The 22,569-nt window shown below is 30.1% G+C and overlaps 1 protein-coding gene across 3 annotated transcripts in view; it reads right to left on the reverse strand.

The window, feature by feature from the left end:
• Window positions 1–1,181: 1,181 nt before the first annotated feature.
• Tecrl (trans-2,3-enoyl-CoA reductase like) overlaps window positions 1,182–22,569 on the reverse strand; it is a 105,184-nt gene continuing 83,796 nt past the window's right edge. For 2 of the 3 annotated variants that reach the window (XM_058574032.1, XM_046428660.2), the window contains one exon: window positions 19,667–21,936. In XM_058574032.1, the coding sequence (XP_058430015.1) occupies window positions 21,809–21,936 (128 nt within the window). In that variant the 3' untranslated portion in view covers window positions 19,667–21,808. Of the gene's footprint in view, window positions 1,451–19,666; window positions 21,937–22,569 lie in introns of those variants that run through there. The other variant, XM_058574033.1, reaches the window with a different exon arrangement.

A 22,569-nucleotide genomic window follows, 5' to 3' on the forward strand; every position in this document is an offset into this window, starting at 1 on the left:
ATTTAAAATGAATGTCAGACTTCCTAAGGCATGATATTTTCTACTTTAAATTTAATTAAGGCAGGAATTTTGAAGCTAAGCCTACTGAGATATATGAATAGATTTTAGCACTCTCAAATCCCTTAAAATTGTGGGTACAGTTGAGGGTATGATTTTATTTTTCTTTGAAAAGTGCATATAGATATTAATAGATTAAAAATGAAATCATGAGCCAAAATGATCATAAGCAAAAGAATGATTCCTATGGTATTAGAATTAAAATATAACTTTTAATTTTTCTTATTGTTTTAGTCATATTTTTCTCCAGTCTCATAAAAAGACATAACAAAAACAATTTTAAATGCAGTAAATTTTATTGGGAACTTATATTTTCAAAGGTTTCAGTCCATCTGGGTGTGATGGTGCATGCCTGTAATCCCAGTGGCCTCTAAGACTGAGAGAGGAAGTTGGGGAGTTCAAAGCCAGCCTCAGAAACTAGATGAAGCCCTAAGCAATTCAGTGAGATCCTGTCTCTAAATAAAATTTTTAGAAAGGGCTGGGGATGTGTCTTAGTGATCAAGTGCCCCTGGGTTCAGTCCCCAGTACCAAAAAATGATGGTGTCAGTTTATAGATGGCCAGTTTTGCTGGTATAAGCCAGAAGGAAGGCACAACATCTTGGAGGAAAGGTGTGGAGAAGGAAAGCAGTTTTGGACATGGCACCAGGGAGCATAAAGAGACACTCTGCTCCACAGGGACAAAATATATGCCCAAAGTCATGCCTCCAAAGACCCACTTCCTCCAGTTCCCTTGAGTTAACACCCAGCTAATCCATTCAAATGATGAATACACTGCTTGGGTTAAGACTCTCATAACTTTAAATAATTTCACCTCTTAACTTTCTTGCGTTTTTTCACATGGGAGTTTTTGTGGTACACCTATATCTAAACTATAACAATTACCTAAAATGTTAAGAAAATCACAATGCAAATGCTTTAAATTCTATTTTGAAACGGTTCTAAAGATTATTTCTATGTTAAAATTCCTTTAGTGTTAATCAATATTTATTTCACATGCAGATATATTTTGAAAAAAAATTAAAGAAATAATAAAAGCATATATTTTTCAAAATTAGTTAATAAATAACATTGTGTGATATATTTAAGTATTGTCAACAAGAGGTCTTTATTATGCTTCTACTAATGATGTGACTCCATTGTGTAGGACAAGATTGTGATTTAATGAAGTTTCCCAAGAGTGTGTGTCAGTGAAACAAATGTTACTCGATATTTTATTTAGATTCTCATTGCTATGACAAAAATACCTGACAGATATCAACTTTGAGGAAGGAAAGAGTTATTTTGGCTCATGATTTCAGAAGTTGCAGCTCATGGTTGGTTGGATTCATTTTTACTAGGCTTTTGGTGAAGCAGAAAGTAGTGGTGGACCCAAGCTGCTTATCTCATGGTGGGCCTGGGAATACAGAGAGAGAGAAAAGAAAGGACTGGGCACAAAATAACTCTCAAAAGACACATCTGTGACCTACTTCTTATAAATAAGTTCTTCCTTCTAAAGTTTCCACCACTTTCCCAAAGCATCCAACCTTCAACAAATGGGCCTTATGGAACATTACAGATCCAAACTATAAGATTTGTGATCCGGGACTGTAAATGCTCAAGTAAGTTTTTGCTGGTTGCTTGATTGATTTTTTTGTTTGAATAGCTCTCTCACTCAAAGTAAATTTAAAACAAAAATCAAACCATTGGAACACATTCAACTACAAAATAGATGTGAGCTAATTTAGAAGAGAACTAACAGTGTATATTTCTAGTCATCCTTACATAAGATTCAATTCAAAAATAAAACAATGCAGTTTCAGAAAAGTGAATAAAAGAAGACATTTATTTTTTTGTCCCTTTAGTTTTATCATTTTAAAATCACTTTCCGCTTCAAAATTATATAATTTCTATTTCAAGATAAGAATAGAAAATGAATCATAAAAATAATACTGAAATGATCAAGATAATGAATAGAATAAGATGTAATAAGAATTGGTGATTCCCTCTCAGAAAATTGAACATCTAAAGTCAATTTTATTCATCAGCCACAAGATAAGTATTTGAGCAGAATCTTGGCCTGTGTACTTGAATCAGTGATATTGTACAATGAACACATTTAGGTGCAGTATTTAATTTCACGGAGGCAGATGGCCAGTCTTTTCCTCTAGGCTTATTGGATTGACCTGACTACAATACTTATCAAATATTATAATTGGAAGGATGTTCCATTCTTTCATTCCATAAACCAAGACAGAAAATAAACTTTAGTAGTGTAACATCAGAGAAATGAATCTTCTGAAATGAAATAAATATGCAAGCACTTTCATGCCAAGATACTTTGGTGAAAAATAATTATAATGAAATACTTGATTGTGTGTTCAATATTGAAATATATAGTGTTTTATATATGGAGGTTTATGTTTCTTTTGCTTATATTATTATTACCACAAGAATTGACTCACTCATTTTTTATTGAAATGGCAAAGTTAATTATTTATATTGGAAAACAAGTGGCTACAATATTCAGCATTATTAAAGTAAGTTCAAGTAAACTGATAAGAGATGCCTACCTCCATTAAAATATGCTTAAAATACATGAGCACAATTAATACTAGCAAATATGAATATAACATAATACACCTGGGGAAAATAATTACTAGTATAATAGAGAAATAGCACATGGTTTCCCCTCTTTGCCATTGTTTATGATTAGTTACCAATGCCTTTAGATCGTTTAGACCACCTTACTGAAATAGCTTCAAAGTATTTTTGTCTTTTACTAGCCTTTCATAAGACCTATGAATATTGTGGATTAGCTTTGCAATAAATAAATAAATGCAAGCTATAAGTATTGAATATCTAAATTGATTTATATTTTTTAAAATCATGTTTCTAATTATTTTTTAAAATAAAAAATCCATCCTACAGACTATGTAAAATAATACTACCAATTTAGAAATCATCTTAGAATTTTTATGTGATTTAATCATATAGTTAACCACATGAAACATCTATCACATTTTCAGGTATTTATACAAAAATATGATCATTTATAAATTTATGTTCAGACACACACACACACTACACTATGCAAATATGTACATACATACATACATACATACATACAAAGACTTTATCTGTATATCAAAACTGGAAACATGAAATATTCTTTACTGAATGAATACTGAGTTCTAGTACATTGGAATACTACTTAAAATGAGGAATATTTCTTGATACACACACTGATGTGAATGAATTTCAAGTTTATTGTGATGAATAAAAGTATTCAAAAGTGTACCTATTATATGATACCATTCATGTGACTTCCTGCCATCCTCATGATTAACATAATGACAGTGAAAAACTACTGGTTTCTAAGATTCAAGGATCTGTGGAGTGGTTGAATATCAAAATACCATTATGGAATTGTCCTGCATCTTAGTTGTGGTAGACTATGTTACTTGAGTTTGTGTATTTGTCAAAATTCATAGATTTACCTATTAAAGAAAATTAGTTTTTGACCTGAAAAGTTAAAACAATAAATTGCCTATTGTTATACAATTTTCAAAAAAACTGTACATATGTATCAAATGCTTAATTTGGTTGATACACTTTAACTTTTGAAACTTCAACTTGTTTGATACTTACATTGTTTCTGACATTTAGTGTTATAATTAGGTTTAAAATGAAAATATTCATAATGTTTTTCTTCCGTTCTTCATATTTTAGTAATTTCCTAAACAAAATATTTAATACTTATATATTCCTTAAAACATTGTTTACTTATCTTCTGATAAATTTGAATTTAATTATATATTTAAAAGCTATGGTTTGGGTATGATTTGAGCATGTCTTCTGAGGACTCGTATTGAAACTTAGTCCACATTTTGGCAGAATTAAGAGGTGTTAGAAACTTTATGGGATGGGTCCTTGTGGATGTAATTAGGTGATTGAGGGCTCTTCTCTCAGAAGAGGTTAATGTTGATATCCTGGAGTTATTAGTTCCTGTGAGAATTTGTTATTATAAAAAGACAAGATTGGTCTCTTTCTACTCTCTGGTTTCCTGTACCATCATGTGATCTCTTATTTATGCAATTTTGATGCTATCATGCCACAATGAGGCTCTAACTAGTCAGCCATAATGATGAAGTGTAATCTTGGAATTACAGCTTTCAAAACTGTGAGTTAAATGAAACTTTTTCCTTTGTAAAAGAATATTATTGTTTTAAAACTAAGTTGTTCTCCAAAACTCAAAACATCCAGACGCTGTTCTTCCATGCAGGAGACTGTAAAACTTGAATTACAGGTATATTGTTATAATAGAAGAAAACAGACTTATACACTCACAGGACTAATAATTGTGTCATTTTCTTCTCATCTTTACCCAGATTTGGTATTGTCAACTTTTCAACTTTTTCATTGTGGTAAAATACAAATAACAAAAATTCAAAATGTAAACCATTTTGAATTATACAGTTCACTGATATTAGTACATTCATATCATTATGTAACCATCACCACCATTTATTACCCTTGCTCTTTTCATCTCATGAAACTGAAACTCCATTAAACACTGACTGTACATTCCCCTACCCTTATCCCTTGTCAAGCACCATTCTACTGCTTCTAGGATTTGGGTAACTTTAAATAACTTATATAAATGAAATCGTATGTTTTTATGTTATTGTATATGCATTTATGTGATTGGCATAGTTCACCTTGGATACCGTACTCATGGTTCATTAATGTTATAGCATGTATCTGAACTTCCTTTCAAGGTTTAGTAATATTTTGCTGTGTGTATATATTCCACATTTTCCCTGTCCATTCACCTGTTATAGATGACTGCATTCCTTCCACTTTTTATCTGATGTCAAACGTGCTATGCATGAATATGTTCATACAAACATCTCATTGAGCTCCTCCTTACTATTTGTTTGGGTATGTACTTACAAGTGAAGCTTCCGGATTATGTAATTTTTTTATGTTTTATACCTGCTATACAGTTTTACATTCCCACCAACAATGCCCAAGTAATCCAATTTCTGCATATCTTCACAAACATTTTTTATGGTATTCATCTAAATTTATGTGTGATAGTATGTCATTGAAATATTGATTCGCATTTATCTAATGATTAGTAATGTTAAACATCTTTTAACATGATTATTGATCATTTTCATGTATATTATGTTTGTATAAATGTTATTCTTGAACTTTGCTGTTTATTTATTAGTACTGGCCATTAAACCTAGGGGTGCCTGCTAGATATTGTTCTTCTCAGGTGTTTTGGTCATAGACACATAAAGTTGACCAACACATTACTTTGGATTTGGTGGATATATTGAAATGAAACTTATTTTTTGATTATATCCTGTCTTCTTTATATTCTCATGTTCAGTTTTCTATATTCTGTAATTATTTTCTTTTTAAAAAATTCTGCTCATTCGTAACATCATCGATACTCCTTTCAATTATTTATTTCACAAAGTTACAGGCCTATATATTATATGTCCAAAATTATAAATATTTTTGTGAATCATTCTCTTAAATTATACAGAAAACAAAATGTAGAGTTCTAAGTGCAATTTCAATAATTATAACTTTCAGATAAATAATTTAATTTAAAATATTTATGCATTTCTTAAATCACTTAAGAAACAAAAATAGTGTTGTAAACCATGGTTACAATAATTGGGCATTTTGTAATTGTTCCTGTAGATAGAATTATTGAGATCTTTATCTCTTCTCACACTTCAGGGTTGTGTCTAGTTTCTTCATTTTCACCTTCATGGCTAGTATATTCTTGCAAAGGAGTTCTTATGATACCACATTTCTCTTTGTTTTTGTTTGGAAAAATTTCAATATCTTCCTCACTTTTGATGGACACTTTTTTTGTATGAAAAACTCTTGATTGGAAGGTCTATATTTTTACTACTATCATTTTGGATATACTGGACAGTTTGCTCAGTATTTCCAATGATAGATTTGCTGTGGTCCCCTGTATCTGATAATTCATTTCTTTCTTATTGTTTTCAAAATCATTATTTTGTCTTTGTCTTCCAAGAGTTGATTATAATATGTCTTTATGTGCAGTTTTTTTGAGGTCTTCAAACCTGGAGTTCTTTGATTCCTTGGATATTTATGTTCATGTCTTTCATCATGTTTTTAATTAAATTTTATTAAATAGTGCTGTTTATAAATTACATATTTTTGATAATTAATAAAATTGATATGTTTTAATTTATCTTTATTTTGAATTTTAAAATTGATTTTCTGTGATTTGGAAAATTGTTTTGGTTCATTGAATTAAAGGAAGTATACAATGCATGTTTTATAATGTATATTTATTTTGCCAATGAAACCATCATCATTTTTTGAGCATGAAATCAACTAATGCTTTCAGGAAATGCAAGCAGCAAAAAAAATTGGAAAATAAACAGTGCAAATAAACTTCTAGATTAGGATGTTATTTTAATCACTGATAGACTAAAACATCAATAGATTTCATTATCATCTCAATTGTCACATTACTTAATTCTGAATATAAATGTGGTATTGGCAATTCTATTGATGTTTAATTTTGATTTTATGTTGTCTATTGTTTTCAGCTTAATACTGAAAACATTTATTAGTATTTTGAGAAAACTTCCAGCCTGTTTGTTCAATTCATTAAATAATCCCACAAATGACAGTCTCCATCGTCTGCTTTTCTTTATTTCCAATTATTTAATTACTTGTCTGTGATGAAACAGTTGGAGAAATAGAATTGTATCTCTATTTTCCAAGTTTTTTAAGAAATAATGTTCTCAGTGCTTCACAGGGTCAGACTTCTTGTCATCATGTTTTAATGCATTAATCACAAATAATCGTATAGAAGCAGTGTGATCATCCATTATATGTACTCCAAGATTGTCAAAATTTTAAGATATTTTCTCAGATGATGTATTTTTATAGCCTTCAAGCCATAAAACGGCTTGCTTTGCTCAGCATTTCCCAGTAGTCTGTTTCAGCTGCATAAATTTAGTACCCTTACGTGAACTGAGTTAAAGTGGATGGAAGTGATCACTTCTGTTAACACCTACTAAATGACAGTCGAGTTCAGTCTTTTAAAATTGGACTTTTCCTTATGTTTTAGTTGCAAGAAAAATAATTTACATGAATTATACAATGGTGGATAGACAATGATTTCATATTAGCAACTCTAGCTTTAACATTCCCAATTGAAATAATAATAATAATAATAATAATAATAATAATAATAATAATAATCCCTACAAGTACATTCTTACAGTGGTGGTGTCTCTATAGACTGAAACTTTGTAATGTTCCATAATCATTTAGCATCACTCTAGATATAAAGTGATTAAGGCTCTATCCCTGCTTTCAATAAATATCTAGAATACTTCTATGTAGTAAAACATACAGGCAAGAAGTACATATAGCATGAGAGATGGTATATGAACTAGTATAACAAAATATACTTGAATATAATATACTACGTATATTTGGGAGCCTAGAAGAAATGATGACCATAACCTGTCATATGAGAATAAAAAAATAAAACATCAATCAGGGAAAACTTTATAGAGAAATCAACTTTAAAGTTGATTTTGTAGCTGTATGTTTTTGTACTTTGGAAGAAATGCGTACACACATACACACACACACTGGTTAATTTCAATGAAGGCCAGTAAAAGCTGAATTAGAGAAAAACCTTCACAGGACATTTTAAGTATTAAAATTTGGCCCTGTTTTTTACTGTTTCTTTACTCCTGAGGCAGTCTTACCAGAAGGCAAAGCATTGTTTCCACTTATATTTAATGTATCTTAAATCCACATGTTAATTGAGTTGCATATGCTTAACAAATAGTGACAGGTAATTACAATGAGTCTTAACATTTAAAGACATTTATGTGCCTATTACCTGTAATGGAATGCCTTTATTATGAACAGAGATGTGGGAAATCAGGAGGAAACTGTTATTTAAAACAAAATATGTAAAACTGTAAATAAATTAAAAGATAATTTGCTTTCACGTATTTTCATTTTGGTTTATGTTGTTTTCTGGTTATTGTTTTTTTTTTTCATGAAACATTTATTTTGGATAGTACTGAAACTGCAACATTAATGGAGATTATGTTTATTCAAATGCTAAATGTACACAAGGGAATTAGTAAACTGAAGATTTTCTGGACCAATAAAAAATAAATTAGGGAAAAATGTGGAAATGTTCCAGTAGATGTAAGAACCTAAAGTGTCCAGGAATTAGAAATTAGGCTGTAATTAAGATTTGCTGCTGTCATGGGATGACTTTATACACTGAGTTTTCAATTTCTAGCAAAATGATTTTCTAGCAAAATCATTTAACATGATTTTGGCAAGATAATATGTAACATTCTGAATAGTACTGTGAAAATGGCTTTTACATACGTAAACAACTTTTCATTCATGGAATTAAAAGAGAAATTATAACAGTACAGTGCTCCAATGTTGAAAGTCATTTTTACTGGGTACACATAATATACATGTCGATGCTACTTGTACATCATGTAGTTGTGAAAATTTTTCCAAATGCAAAATTTATACACACATATATTTTTCCTCATGAAGTTTTTAAAAAGAGCTTTTGATATTATTTTGCATGACTAACAAATATAGATAGAAAAATATTTAAAATATAATCTTTTTTTTCATTTTTTTATATTCAGTGTAATTAACTTCAGAGTATTTGGAAGGAGTTTACTGCTTTATAATTTCCAAATAAGTATACCTATAGTGCTTAAAATCTAAATTTGATGAGATTTATGTTAAAATCTAAATCTAGTAAATAATACTATGTAAAATACTAATTTAGTATATATTAAATTTTACATTTAATTTATATCTGCATTTTCAAATAATTATTCATATAGTATTTACAGGAGCATTGTAACATAAACACACCCTGAGGAGGTGTAAAAGGAGCATTGTAACATAAACACACCCTGAGGAGGTGTAAAAAGTAGTCACATATAATGTAAACTTATTGGAGTATATTACCATGGGTCTTTTTTTTCCAGTTTGAGACAGGGTCTCACTAAATTGCCCAAGTTGGCCTTGAAGTCACAATTCTTCCTCTCAGTCTCCTGAGTTTCTGGGATAAGAGTCATGAGTCATTATGTCTGGCCCACGACTATTTGTTGAAAAGTCAGCCTTATACAAGCAGACCAAGCTACATTTGGAGACATTGAAAGAGAATAAATCAGCTATTATTTTCATTTCATATTTGTTGTTAATCATTGACTCCCATTTTCTATTTCGTTCTAATTTGAACTAGATTTAAATATGCCTTTGCCAAAGTTAATCTGTTGATATTTTGTTTCTCCCTTTATGTTAATTTTATCTGACATGTGTATGGAAGAAAACAAAGCCAACTCTCAAATTCTGCCCTTAAATCCCTAAAGTAGCAAGAGAATAATGTTCAAAAATATTCTTGCATAGTGTGCTGGAGATATGGTTCAGCGATAGAACACTTGCTTAGCTTGCACAAGATCCTAAATTCAATTCCCAGAAAAACAACAACAAAGCTTTTATATTTACCATTGTTTATTTGCATATTTATTTATGCCTTTATTTAATTGCCTTACTATTTCCACAAAATGTTTAAGATGTGATAAAGAATAGAACAATTCAAAAATGCCTCAAGTTTATAATGTTGCTAATTAAAAATATCAATAAAGGTGTAACTGGTTATCTTTTGAAGACTATAATTCAGTCATTATGATAATCTTTAATGACTTGAAATATTATATAATACAGTCGTGCGAAGTAAGCACATTGCAAACTACTATTTACACTTTTATTCATTACATTATCCCAGTAGAATTGGTATCATTAGTCCTTTCCTATGCATCAGGAATATACTTATACTTAGCTTTGTCCTTATTTAGTTCTTATGTCACTTTCTTTTCAAGCCTCCCCCTCTGTTTTCTTTTCTCATAGTATAAATAAGTAGAGTTATTTGACATTGTGATGTTTTTTGCAAAAATTACTTGCCTCTAGTATTTTCAGAAAAAGGAGGGTATTAAAACCCTCATGTGAGAGTATATAAAGAGAAAATCTCATTAGTTTCCAAGCATTTATTTATTAATAGTCTTATACATTGTAGTAGGGTTTAATCATACATAGATAAAAATTATGTAGTTCTTTTTCTAAAAGGTGGACAAATTAGTGCCTAAGACAAATACTTTTGTGAGGTTAATGATATATGCCTGAAATAATAATAAAACTATAAAAGTTATGATTTATATTTTATGGATTCAGCACCAGGCCAGACATATTATTGTGATTTAATCATTTTGTCTTCATTTTATTAAGTCCTAAAAATTTTAAAGTCTTATCAAATATAATAAATTTAGTAAATATGAGAGTTCAATTTGAAAACTACTCCTCAAAGAGGATATTACAATCCAAAATGTACAAAGAACTCAAACACTTAACACCAAAAATACAAATAACCTAATCAATACATTGGCCAAAGAACTAAACAGACACTAAACAGGGAAAAATTTTGAAACAACAAAAAATAAAATGCAAATGGTCAACCCATACATGAAAAAATGTTCAGCATCTCTAACAATTAGGGAAACTTAAGGATGTAGAGAGAAAAATATACTCATATTGTTGGTGGAACTGCATATTAGTGCAACTACTCTGTAAAGCAGTATGGAGATGCCTCAAAAAACTAGGAATGAAACCATCATGTGACCCACACCTCAAGATATATCCAAAGGAGTTAAAATCAGCATACTACAGTGATGATACTACAGCCACATCAATGTTAATAGCAGCACAATGCACAATAGCAAAGCTATGGAACCAACCTAGGGCTCTTCAACAGATAAATAGAAAATGTGTCAAATATACACTTGGCCATAAAGAAGAATGGCTTTATAGTATTTGCCAGTAAATGGATGGAACTTGAGAGTAGCTTGCTAAGTAAAATAAGCTGGTCCCCCCCAAAAAAAATGTTGAATGTTTTCTCTGATATGTGGAAGTTAATACAAAATGGAAGGGGCAGATAAAATGGAGAGAGAAAGAAAGAAAAATGGAGAGAGAATTTAATCAAAATAGAGGAAAGATCAGTAGACAAAGGGAATTAAGGAGGAGGAAGAAGGGACAGCAAAATTTTCAAACAGTGGAATGACTCTGAGCAAAATTTTGTATGCACATAATGAATTGATGTGTCATGGTGAGTTCCTGCATCAGATGCATCCACAGAATACTTACTACAAAAATGTAAGAAGTAAACTGTAAATGGATTGAGTAGGGATCAGTAGAGTGAAGAGAAGAGATTTGGGGAGGGATGTGGAGGGAACTGCTGGAGACTGAAGGAATGGGTTGTGTTCCACACTTTTGTAACTGTGTCAGGGTGTATCCTGATATTGCATATAACTAAAAATAATAAGTAAAAGTAAATAAAAACGTTTTGAAACATTATAAATACAGAGAATTATAGTTATTTTAGATTTTTCTTGGAAGTGAAAGAAATGAGAAAATGTGATTAAATTGAATGAGTATGGTACACATGTATGTTTTGAGATGATGGCTAAACCAAACCTTCAAGCAATGACTTAATGTTTCTTATGAAATTTGAAGCCTCTGGATGATTCTATTAAATGAGGAGATGGTAATTAGATGAATGCAATTAAGTAGAAGTCACTTCATATAATCAAGACTGAATAGGTAAGGGAAGTAAGAATGTAACTGTTGGAGGAGGAAAAGGGATGCCAAGCAAACAGGAGGTGCTGTAATTCTGTATTTGATATAAGTGAGACTCTGCATTGTCTTTTTGGTTCTCAGCTAGAATGCAACTTATTACAGACCTTGAATTCAGAGAGATTAAGAGCATCACCTGTTATATCTCTTCTCACTTGTTGCTAGTGGGGATAACTCTGTGTATCATGGCTGGAAGACAGTCACTCTGGCAGCACTGGATTTGGTTAAATTTAGTGGAACACTAAAATTATATTTTGGCATTTTCACATTTTATTTGTGTTTGGGGATGCCACTAATTTAAAAAAAGAATAAATGAGGGGGGATAGTTTCTGGGATGCTGGTGATATTCTGTTTATGAAATAATCTGAAGTACTTGGTTTGAAAAAAATTCATTTATACATAGAATAATGAAGAATTATACATATATATTTTATATATGAATTGAATTTCAACATAATTTTCAAAAAGAAGATCACCTTAAGGATAGTTCACACTGTGTGTGAAAAATACATACAGAAATTTAGCCACATAAAATCATATGAAAATTCCAACACATACTATGTGTCACTATGGAACATAGGGGATATGAAAAGTCATGTTTAGAATAACACTAGACAGTAAACACAGGAAAATGTGAATAAAGTCTTTGTTGAGTTCAATACAACATATTTTTTTTTTCAAATCTCAAAGTGGAATATATTACCATTTTTAATAGAAAATCTAAAAAACAGAATATTAGGAAGAAAAAAATATTCTTAATATTTCAAGTCACAAGTTATTGCAAATATTATGATTGCATCTTCTGTGTTAATCCTGCCTTACATTATGACTTTAATATGTAAATTTGATTTTGTCTTCTTTAGTAGTTTTTCAAAACTATTATTATTAAAAGTTATAAAATACCTGCACACTCAGATAAATTGTTTGTCTATTTTTATACTTGCTTGAACTTTGATAAAAGTCTTATTTTGCTAATAAAAATTCACAGGATATTTATTCTAAAAGCTACATAGTGTATCTTATGACTTAGTAATAGTGTGAGTTGATTTGTTAGACATATTCTCCTTCTCGTCCACATTTAATGTCTGCCTAAGCATCATTACCATGTATATACATATAAATTTGAACATACATACCCTTTTAAAATACAGCAAATCTTTTTTTTTTCTTGGTGGGGCAATTATTAGAAATTATTTGTTCTTACAATTAGTAATTACAATTTGATCAAGGTTGCTGACTTTTTTATTCTGAACCCCTAATGACACTTTCTTGCCTCAGAAGGCCCAGAAATCTCAAAAAGATAATCTGATTGTCACAATGTGTCTTTGATGATTGCATTATTTGGACTGGTCTACATATGACATTGGTAGTATTTGGGACACACCACCACTGCTGAAGAGACAGTTTGTGGTTGGAATATTTCACTTTTGCACCCATCCAGTCTTTCCAAAAAGATGTATTTGGGCAGACTTACAGATTTTGAAAAAAAATCCTACATTGCTAATGGGGAGTGTAGTTCTGGGGTACTTTTGGCAAATACACATGTGACAATGGGCAGGAACAACAACAGTTGCTGACTCTTGCAGGGGCATGGAATTATTTACACTGAAATGCTTTCTTGTGTACTGAGCTAATGAAAATGCTTCTGTCAGATTGGAAATCAGGGGTACATTGATTTCACTCTCATACCCCCCTCAATTTAAATGACCCAGTGTTGGGGAGCCTATGTTATAAGTTTTGTTTTCTTTTTAAAGTAAAAGCCAAACCCAGAGAATTGCATAACAAATAAATAATTCTTTCTCTGGATATTACTGCATTCTTCTAAATGTTATCTATGTTGTCTTTTTTTCCCATTATCTTAATTTTTCCACATAAGAAACAGAATAAGGGATGTTAAAAATATATATGGTCACATAATGTTTTTTATTGTCTATCATACATTTTTTCTTTCATTCAGAATAAAATAGAAATTATTTTTCAATCTTTTGTAAATTTGCTAGATGCCATTTCTTATGTTTTTTCAAATTCATATTTTCTTCTTTCCTACAACAGAATGGATTATTCTAAACTTGCATGTCAAAGTAAGACTCCTCTAAGGGCCATGCATGACATCTTGCTTCATGCTCTTTCCAGCTTCAGAATGTGCAGACTCTTCTCTTTTTATTCAGTACATTCTAATCACACTAAGTGGCTTGCAGTTTCTCAAGGAATCCAAAGTTTCTTGTGTCAGTGCCTCAAGCTAGAGTTTGCTTTTATCTTTTCCTTCTTTCTGCCTTCTGGCCTTCCCATTTCCCTTTCCTTGATATCCTTTCCCTTCCTCTGCCCTCCAGTACCCTGACGCCCCTTCTACCTCGTTTCTTCGCGCCACAGCCCCCTCTCCCTGCCCCTCTCTCTTTCTCTCTATTTTGGTCTAAAATCTAAAATATTCTACCTGCAAAATACTCCTCCCTGAATACTCTGTAAGTGTTAGCTGAAAGTTCATGCCCTTTAGAGGAAATGTAAGATCACATCATGTGATTCATCATACCTCATACGTTGCTCTCTATTTTGTCATAATTCATATCTACTTTATTTTTAGCATTTCCAGTATAAAGTTAGTTATCACTCACTTATTCTTATATTCTGATTTTCTACTTTGAAAAGAAAACTCCATTAAAGAAGGAATCCCATTTATTTTCATAGAGTTTGGACTTGGTTTTACATACAAAACGTTAATAAATATTTCCAATAAATTTATAAAAATTATGTTATATAAAATAAATGCTGTTCATGTAATTCAAAAATGGATTATAAATGTAATTTTATACATTTCAAAGAGAATTGAAAATTATTTGAATCTACATTAGCTTTCTGAAATAGTATATAGGAAACAAATATTAAGGGTTGTAAATATTTCATTTTATAGGTAAAAAAATACTCATGTGTGAAAACATATGCGAACTTAGCCAGTGTCAGTTTTAAATAAATTACATATATTTCCAAAATGAATTACTTTTTAAGCCAGTGTCAGTTTTAAATAAATTACATATATTTCCAAAATGAATTACTTTTTAATGTTATTAACTTCAGTTTAAAGTAAAATTACTTGAATTAGAAAATTGTTATTGGATTTACATATAGTATTTTGTTCTCATTTGATTTAGTTTTAGATTATTAAAGCATAACATCTTCTACTTGGATATTCTATGAGGAAGTATGAAGAGCTTCATCTGGATAAGGGGTAGCATTAAGATCATTGAAAGAGGAAGAATAAATTATGGGTTAGAGTTGATCAAAGAAATCACACTGATTTTTAAGCTGGTAGAAGGAGGGGATACAAGGGAATTATGCTTTGAGGCTGTTGTGAATGTGATGTAAATAACGTTTCTGACAGTAGGCTTATAAAATTTAATTACTCAAACAAATAATATGAAAATGTCTTCCCTATTCTTAAGAAAATAAGTTTGTGATGACTGTCCATTCATTTTTTTTTTCTATCACACATTTAAGCACCATTACCAACTAGAATTAAAAACCCAAAATTCTGTTTTAGCCCGGATTCTGTCTGTGGAGATGATTTTGTACATTGCCACAACCAGAACTCCTTTGAAGGAAGGCAAATTATAGGCGTCAGTTTGCACCTGGGTGAAAATTAACTTTTAAGCAGCCTTTAAAATAAATTTTTCTTAATTATTATCATTATGCAAAAACTGGGTAAATGCCTTTAATTGTGCTTATAGCGCAACATTTGCTATAATCACCTCTAAAATCCAGGAGCAACTGCAGGGTTTTCTTCTCCTTTTTTGTTCAATACAAATAAAAATAGAAGAAATCCTCATTGTTGACTCACAGATCATTTTTTTTCTTAAATTTGTGAGCATAAATGTTATAGTTGACCAATAATTGCTAAAAGTTAACATGTGCTGAAAGCTAACTACTTAAATTTGAACCTAAATATCTTGAAAATGTGTTCAATTACTGGAAGAAGGCTAAAGGTCAACATACAAACATGATTATGAATTTTATGATTTCATTTGCTTAGGTGTTATGCATAGCATTTTCTAGATAGATAAGATTGAACATACACATTTAAAACTGAGAATATTTTCATTTTATATATCTTGTGTAAGAAGTGATGCTACTTAGAGTTGATTCGTGTGTGTGTGTTGTGTGTGCTTGTATGACTCAGATAATAATTTTTTCAGAAAAGTTTGATAAGAAACAAAATCCCTTACACGTCTATTTTTAATCAAATTTAAACAAAGAAATTTAAAAAATACAAAATACACTTTAAATGTAGCAGTTCATGGTAGAAAACAGTTCAGGGGAAAAATAGAAATGCAGCATAGTGTAACAATATGGATTGGATTGGCAGCCAATTCCTTTGTTTATGTTTTGATATTTCTCTCTCCAGGTAATATTTGTAAAAACATGTAAGAGATGAAGATGTGGTACTTGTAAAACACTTTTTTTTGCAACTTGTTTTGGAATAAAGTATTATTCCAAAAGTAGTTATCAGAGGGGCTGGGGTTATGGCTTAGCAGTAGAGTACAAAAAAACACATGTGAGGCCCTGTGTTCAATTTTCAGCACCACATAAAAATAAATAAGTAAAGGTATTGTGTCCAACTACAACTAAAAAATAAATATTAAAAAAAGTAGTTAACAGAGTAATGATTAGATCAAATGAACTTTCCTGTTGTTTTTAATAATATATGAAATCAAAACTGTATTAACCAGAAAATGTACTAAAATGTATTAAATTTCATAGGTTAACTTATTTTTAAGCATTAAATTATTAATTTATTGGTTACACTTCTTAACACACTCCAAAAGCAATGTGCAAAACTGTCACCTGGGAAAACTTCAAAAGCAATGTGAAAAACTATCACCTGGAAAAGTCATAATAATCATTGTTTTAAACAATTTTAATATAGAAACTGAAGTCTGAATTTTATTTTCCCCTTCTAATTGATGTAATTTTCAGTTTTTGCTTGGAGTAGGTATTTTATCTAAGTGGATCTAGAGAGTCCTACATTGATGGGGTACCAAACTGGTCCAGTCTTTCTTTGAGAAGGTTCATCTTGAATCATCTTTGAACATGTGGAAAAAAGTTACTAAACACCAAGTAAATGAATGGAACACAATTTGTGAAGGTATTGAACATGAATGTACGTATCTATACATTTCTTTCAAAGAAAAATTTAGAGGTAGTCGTGATCTTTTTAATTTTTAGAGTTTTTATTTTATTTTATTTTTCCAAGGGTTATGTCCTGTAAAATTAATATAAATGGAGAACAAATTCACTCTAACAACTTATAATCCTAGATAGAGAAATGGTCAGAAGACTGATAATGTGAATCAGATTCACAACAATTCTTTTAAGATAATGGTATTATCGTTCCCTAAGAAATTTCAAAACAACATTTTCTAGTTAAAATACATAAGTTTGGTAGTACATACAGGAAATATCCAGCTATATAAGAATAATTCAAAGCTGCACTCCACATATAGCTGATATATGTTAAAATACTACCAAGAGTCTTGGAAATCTATTCAAATAATGCATAGTAAAAAAAAAGAATTAGCAATTGACAAAATTATTCTATAAAATAGCACTCTGGGTCACATACTACCAGTGGCATATTACATAGAAGAAAATTAATAAGGCATATGTTTCTTAATAGGGCATATGTATCATACGTATCAATTTAGAGTTGCTTATAATAACTAATATCAAGATCATGAGTCTGTCCAAGATCATAAACTATAAAGAAAAAAGAAACTATAAAGAAAAAAGGTTTAATTATATATTTTAATCTTTTTTAAAAAAAATAACTTAGAGGATTGGGGAAGTTTGTATATAGAGTCCCTACATACCACCACTTCCATCTCACATAACTCAGACATTTGTCAATCTCAGTGATTTTTAAATAAGCACTGGCAGGTTGGGGCAATATCCATCCATTACTTTACATCATCCCCTGTAACTCAAGGTACAAAATGATGAAATATGGAGAAAATATAATATTGCTTTAATTATATGCATTTTAATTATCTTCCTTTAATTCTCCTGAAGATTATTTTATTTTTATTAATAATGATATTTTTATATTAAAACTGTGGTGTGCTTGTATGAATTTATTTCCTGTTTTTAAATAATGAAACAACCTTGGCATAACAATTTTCAAACTGTAAATTGTTGGTTTGATTGTAATTCAAGTCTCATAGGCTCCTGCATGGAAGGGACAGTGTGCAGGTGTTTGTTTGTTTTCTTTTAATATTTATTTTTTAGGTGTAAATAGACACAACGCAAAACCTTTATTTTTATGTGGTGCTGAGGAAGGAACCCGGGCCTCGCCCGTGCTAGGCAAGCACAATACTGCTGAGCCACAATTCCAGCCCCCAAGTGCAGGTGTTTCTGAGTGACACATAGATAACAAATTGGTTTCAAAACAATAATATTCCTTTAGTCACAATTATTGACAAATTTTAAGAATGTTTGATCATCCAATAGTAAAATTGGAACAAAACAACAAAAAATCCATGAAACTCTAAGACATTAATGAAAGGGACAGGCATACTTCTAAGTGTCAAAAGAAATGTAGGATGCTTTGAGAAGAGCAAACATGTACTTGTGAGGAATGTGAGTCAAATGGATCCCAGGAGTGTGGGAGAATTGCATGGCTGCAGTTATCAACTTTATCTTTTTTGTGTGCATATGCATATTTTAAAGAATATTTAAGGTTTAAATATTCAATAATCAAGCAAGGATATATGCAGAATTTCAATTTTGGTTTATTTTTTGTCTCTTCAATGAGCAAGTTATCTAAAAAGTTGAGGCTGTTTTGGTCCCTTTTCTATTCTTATTGATTGATTGATTGTTCACATCTAACACTGAATTCCATAAACAGATCTATCCAAAAATGGAGTATGAAAAATTGGATAGGGAGTGTCAGAATCCCTGTACTGTTCTCCAATTGACATGGTTGATGATAGCAATAGACTTGTCCGTTTCCCAAATGTCAAAAATTTTTGGCCACCACTTACCACTTTTATGAAGATACCAAGTATATACATATTTATTAAATTAGAAATACACCTTCATGTATTTATCTATTAAAATTATAGAATGTATTAGTTGTTAATATCATTAGAATCTTACCTTAACATAAAAATCACAAGTATTGAAAACACACCTATAGAAACTTTAGGGTCTGAGAATGTAAGTACTGTTTTATAAGAGTAGAGGGTAGGCATTTTGTGAAAAGAAGGTGCAATGAAATACATGTAGGGGAGGATATTACTTCAATAACTATGTTAGTAATGTTACAGTTAATTTATCTAATGTATGTGTATATAGTTTTCACCCTTAAATTATCCTTGTTTTTTTTCTTTAAAGAGAGAGAGAGAGAGATTTTTTAATATTTATTTTTTAGTTTTTGGTGACACAACATCTTTATTTTTTTATTTTTATGTGGTGTTGAGGATTGAACCCAGCACCCTGCGCATGCCAGGCAAGTGTGCTATCACTTGAGCCACATTCCCAGGCCCTATCCTTGTTTTTTAATGGATATGGTCAAATTATTACATACACTTTAAACGAAATATGGCATATATTAATTTTCACTTTAACTTTATACTTAATGCCCAATTTTCTGAACTATCTCCAGCAATTACATTCCCCCTTGCCATCAAACCCACAGAGACCTAAAAACAGTAAGGACACCTAAAATCTATGCAGTAATGAAAATTTTTTCTACAAAAGATCCCATAAGCTGAAATTAAGTTATCTGTGTCAAAAGAACATCTGGGTTAATGCATGATGTTATCATAGAGATTTGCTTTGTATCAAAAGGAATGGCAAAGTTCTTAAATAACAATACAAAATATTATGTAATGAATACATATTATTAGAGTTTCATTCTAGTTTTTATTTTACATTTAAGAGAAAAAGCCATACACATTCATTTAAAGAGTTTAAATACAGAGGAAATCATAAGAGATCTGTTTCTGCTCCCCATCCTACTTTTCAAAGCATGATTATGAACATGTATCAAAGCCCAGAATTAGGAAACAATTGAGGTAAATACAATGGGGATGAAAGTCTTGGCTAGAGAAAGCTACAGAAAGAGGAAATATGTAAGAAATTACACAACTCAAAGAAATTATAGTCTGCCTATGTACATTCATTTATGTGTGTGGGCAGTATATATGTCCTGAGGTACAGCAACTCTATGAAATTCTATGAAAAAGAAAAGTTTTAAACTGAAGGTGTATATGTGGCTGGTGCAGGATTTTATATGCTTGTCTACCATCATAAAAAAAAAGATGGTATAATTTTATCAAGCTCTCTTAGTGATGTGTTTGACTATAGAGAAAAATACAGAGAATAATGTAGAGAAAAATATACAGAAACCCAAGAAGTAAAAATAATTAATAAATTTTGAAAAACTTCATAATTGGGGTATCTGTTAACTAAGGCACGTCTACAACAATAAATTGAGAAGAAACAAATATGAATGAACAACCGAGATAAGAGCATATATACACAATACAAAGAGAAAGGTCAGTTGGATATGAATTCCTTCCTCTTTGCAACAATAAAGATTTCCTACTTGCAAACAAATGTGCACATTTTGCCTAGGTTCACTCAAGATTCAGGCATAAAAACACCAACTTCCCTTAATGTTTCCAGGAAGGATATTTATGATAGATAGTTAATTACATACCTATATGAGACAAATGTGGTTTAATACACTAACCATTACTTTTAAGACCGTTGTATAGATGTAATGCTATTTTGCTGTAAAGGTATTAGAGAGTTAGTGGTGGTTGTAACCTGAGATATTTTAACAGTAAACATTTAGGAATGAAGCTAAAGCTCTTAAAGGGGTGAAACTTCTATTTCTTAAATAATTCGCCACATACAATAAACAATTACTTGGCACATATAAGTCTACATTTCCTAAGATGTTTTTTCATACATGTATATGATCTAAGAGCTTTAATTAGGACATTTTGTTACACAATTATAAAATCTGAGAATTAGAAAGGCTTTCGAAACTTACCAATCTAAAGAATCCCAATTTTAAAATGAAGGAACTGAGAATTTCTTTCAAATATTTTAACAAGTATACACTTTGGTTTTTATAACATCAGTCTTCTCTGACAAACATATGTGCATAATTATATGCACAATCACACACACACACACACACACACACAAACCTGCACACAGACCTGAGAGGTTACAGGCATTTAAAATATGTAAAAATAAAACATGTTTCCATTCTAAATGCCCATGAATTACTAATGTAATTTTAGCCATATAATCCATTTGAATTACATATATGTATATATCTGAAAATATCCTGTAATTTATCTATATAAAATAAATTACATATAGATATAAAATAATTTATACATAAACTTATCAAAATGCATGTTTAAAATGATTTAACAAATAATGTTTTGAAAATATTTTCATTGTCATGTTTTCAGAATGATAATATAGAATGTATAGATTAGGAATAAATAAAATATGTGATTATTTATGTAAAATTCACTTTCCATATGAGTACAATTTTCACAAGAAATTAATAACATAAGACATTTCACAGAGTCACAAAATAAACAACAAAGGAAAAAATTAAATTGCTCTCAAAATAATGTATGAAATTCCAGGGATGTAAAGGCTATGACTTTCAAAAACATTTATTTTAGAATTCAAATATTTAAATTGTCTTATGAAAGAATGTTGTGACATAATGAATAAATTTAAAAAAATTATTCAAAGATCAATCTCTTGAAAACATATTCAGTGTCATTCTTCTTTAATTACATTTATTATTCTTATATTTTAACCTCAAGTTTATTATTTTAATTTTGGTGAATTTTAAAATTTTATATTTTTATTTTGTAAAAATGCCATTCATGAATTGCTAGAGCTTAACAGTCAACTATCTTTCACAAAGTCTTATTTAGTGAATTTATATATTGCCTTTCTTTATACAAGATAAGGATCTACATTCTTATAATATGAATGGAATTATTGCTGATTTCCTGTGCATATATGCGTTGAATTTCTTCACATAAATCTTATGTTTCTTTTGTGCCCACAAAGACATCTGGATACTCATCAGAAGTGTAAATATCCCAACTAGAAGAAAAAAAAATCATCCTTTCTTATTTCTATGATGAATACAATAACTTATTTTGAACAAAGAACCAGTATCAGACACAACTTTTAAAACATTTCTGAAATATTGCAGTTTCTTATCAATATCCTTACATTCATTGACTAGCATAATGTATATTCAATCAATATTTATTGCATTTATGAATAAAGATAAAAATACATAGCAAGGTTCAAAATTAATCCACATTTTAAATATCTTACTGCCATAAAATAATTCCAAATATAAATTTTTGATCTGAAATTTTTTTCAGTAATACTTTTCCATATGCATGTAATATGACTTTACGTATATAAACACATACATAATATGATAAACCACATTAATTATGGTTCAAAATTGTACAATGGAACAAATAGATGAAATGGATATTACCTATATTTCTTCTAATATATAAAGAAAGCACTGCAATCAACTTTCTACCATGCACTAAGATGCACTATATTTGAAATTTCACATTCATGCTCCCCAGTTGTCCCTTCTTAGATTCTCATGAAAACTTCCATAAATAAGACATACAAGGGATTGTGTAAGTGTACAAAAGAAAGTTTCAAATGAAGTGCATATTACCACTATTTTTAACCAAATCTCATTGC

Source organism: Marmota monax, unplaced genomic scaffold, assembly GCF_021218885.2.
Source record: "Marmota monax isolate L192 unplaced genomic scaffold, Marmota_monax_Labrador192_F-V1.1 WCK01_AAM20220418_F8-fsc00132, whole genome shotgun sequence".
NCBI lineage: Eukaryota > Metazoa > Chordata > Mammalia > Rodentia > Sciuridae > Marmota > Marmota monax.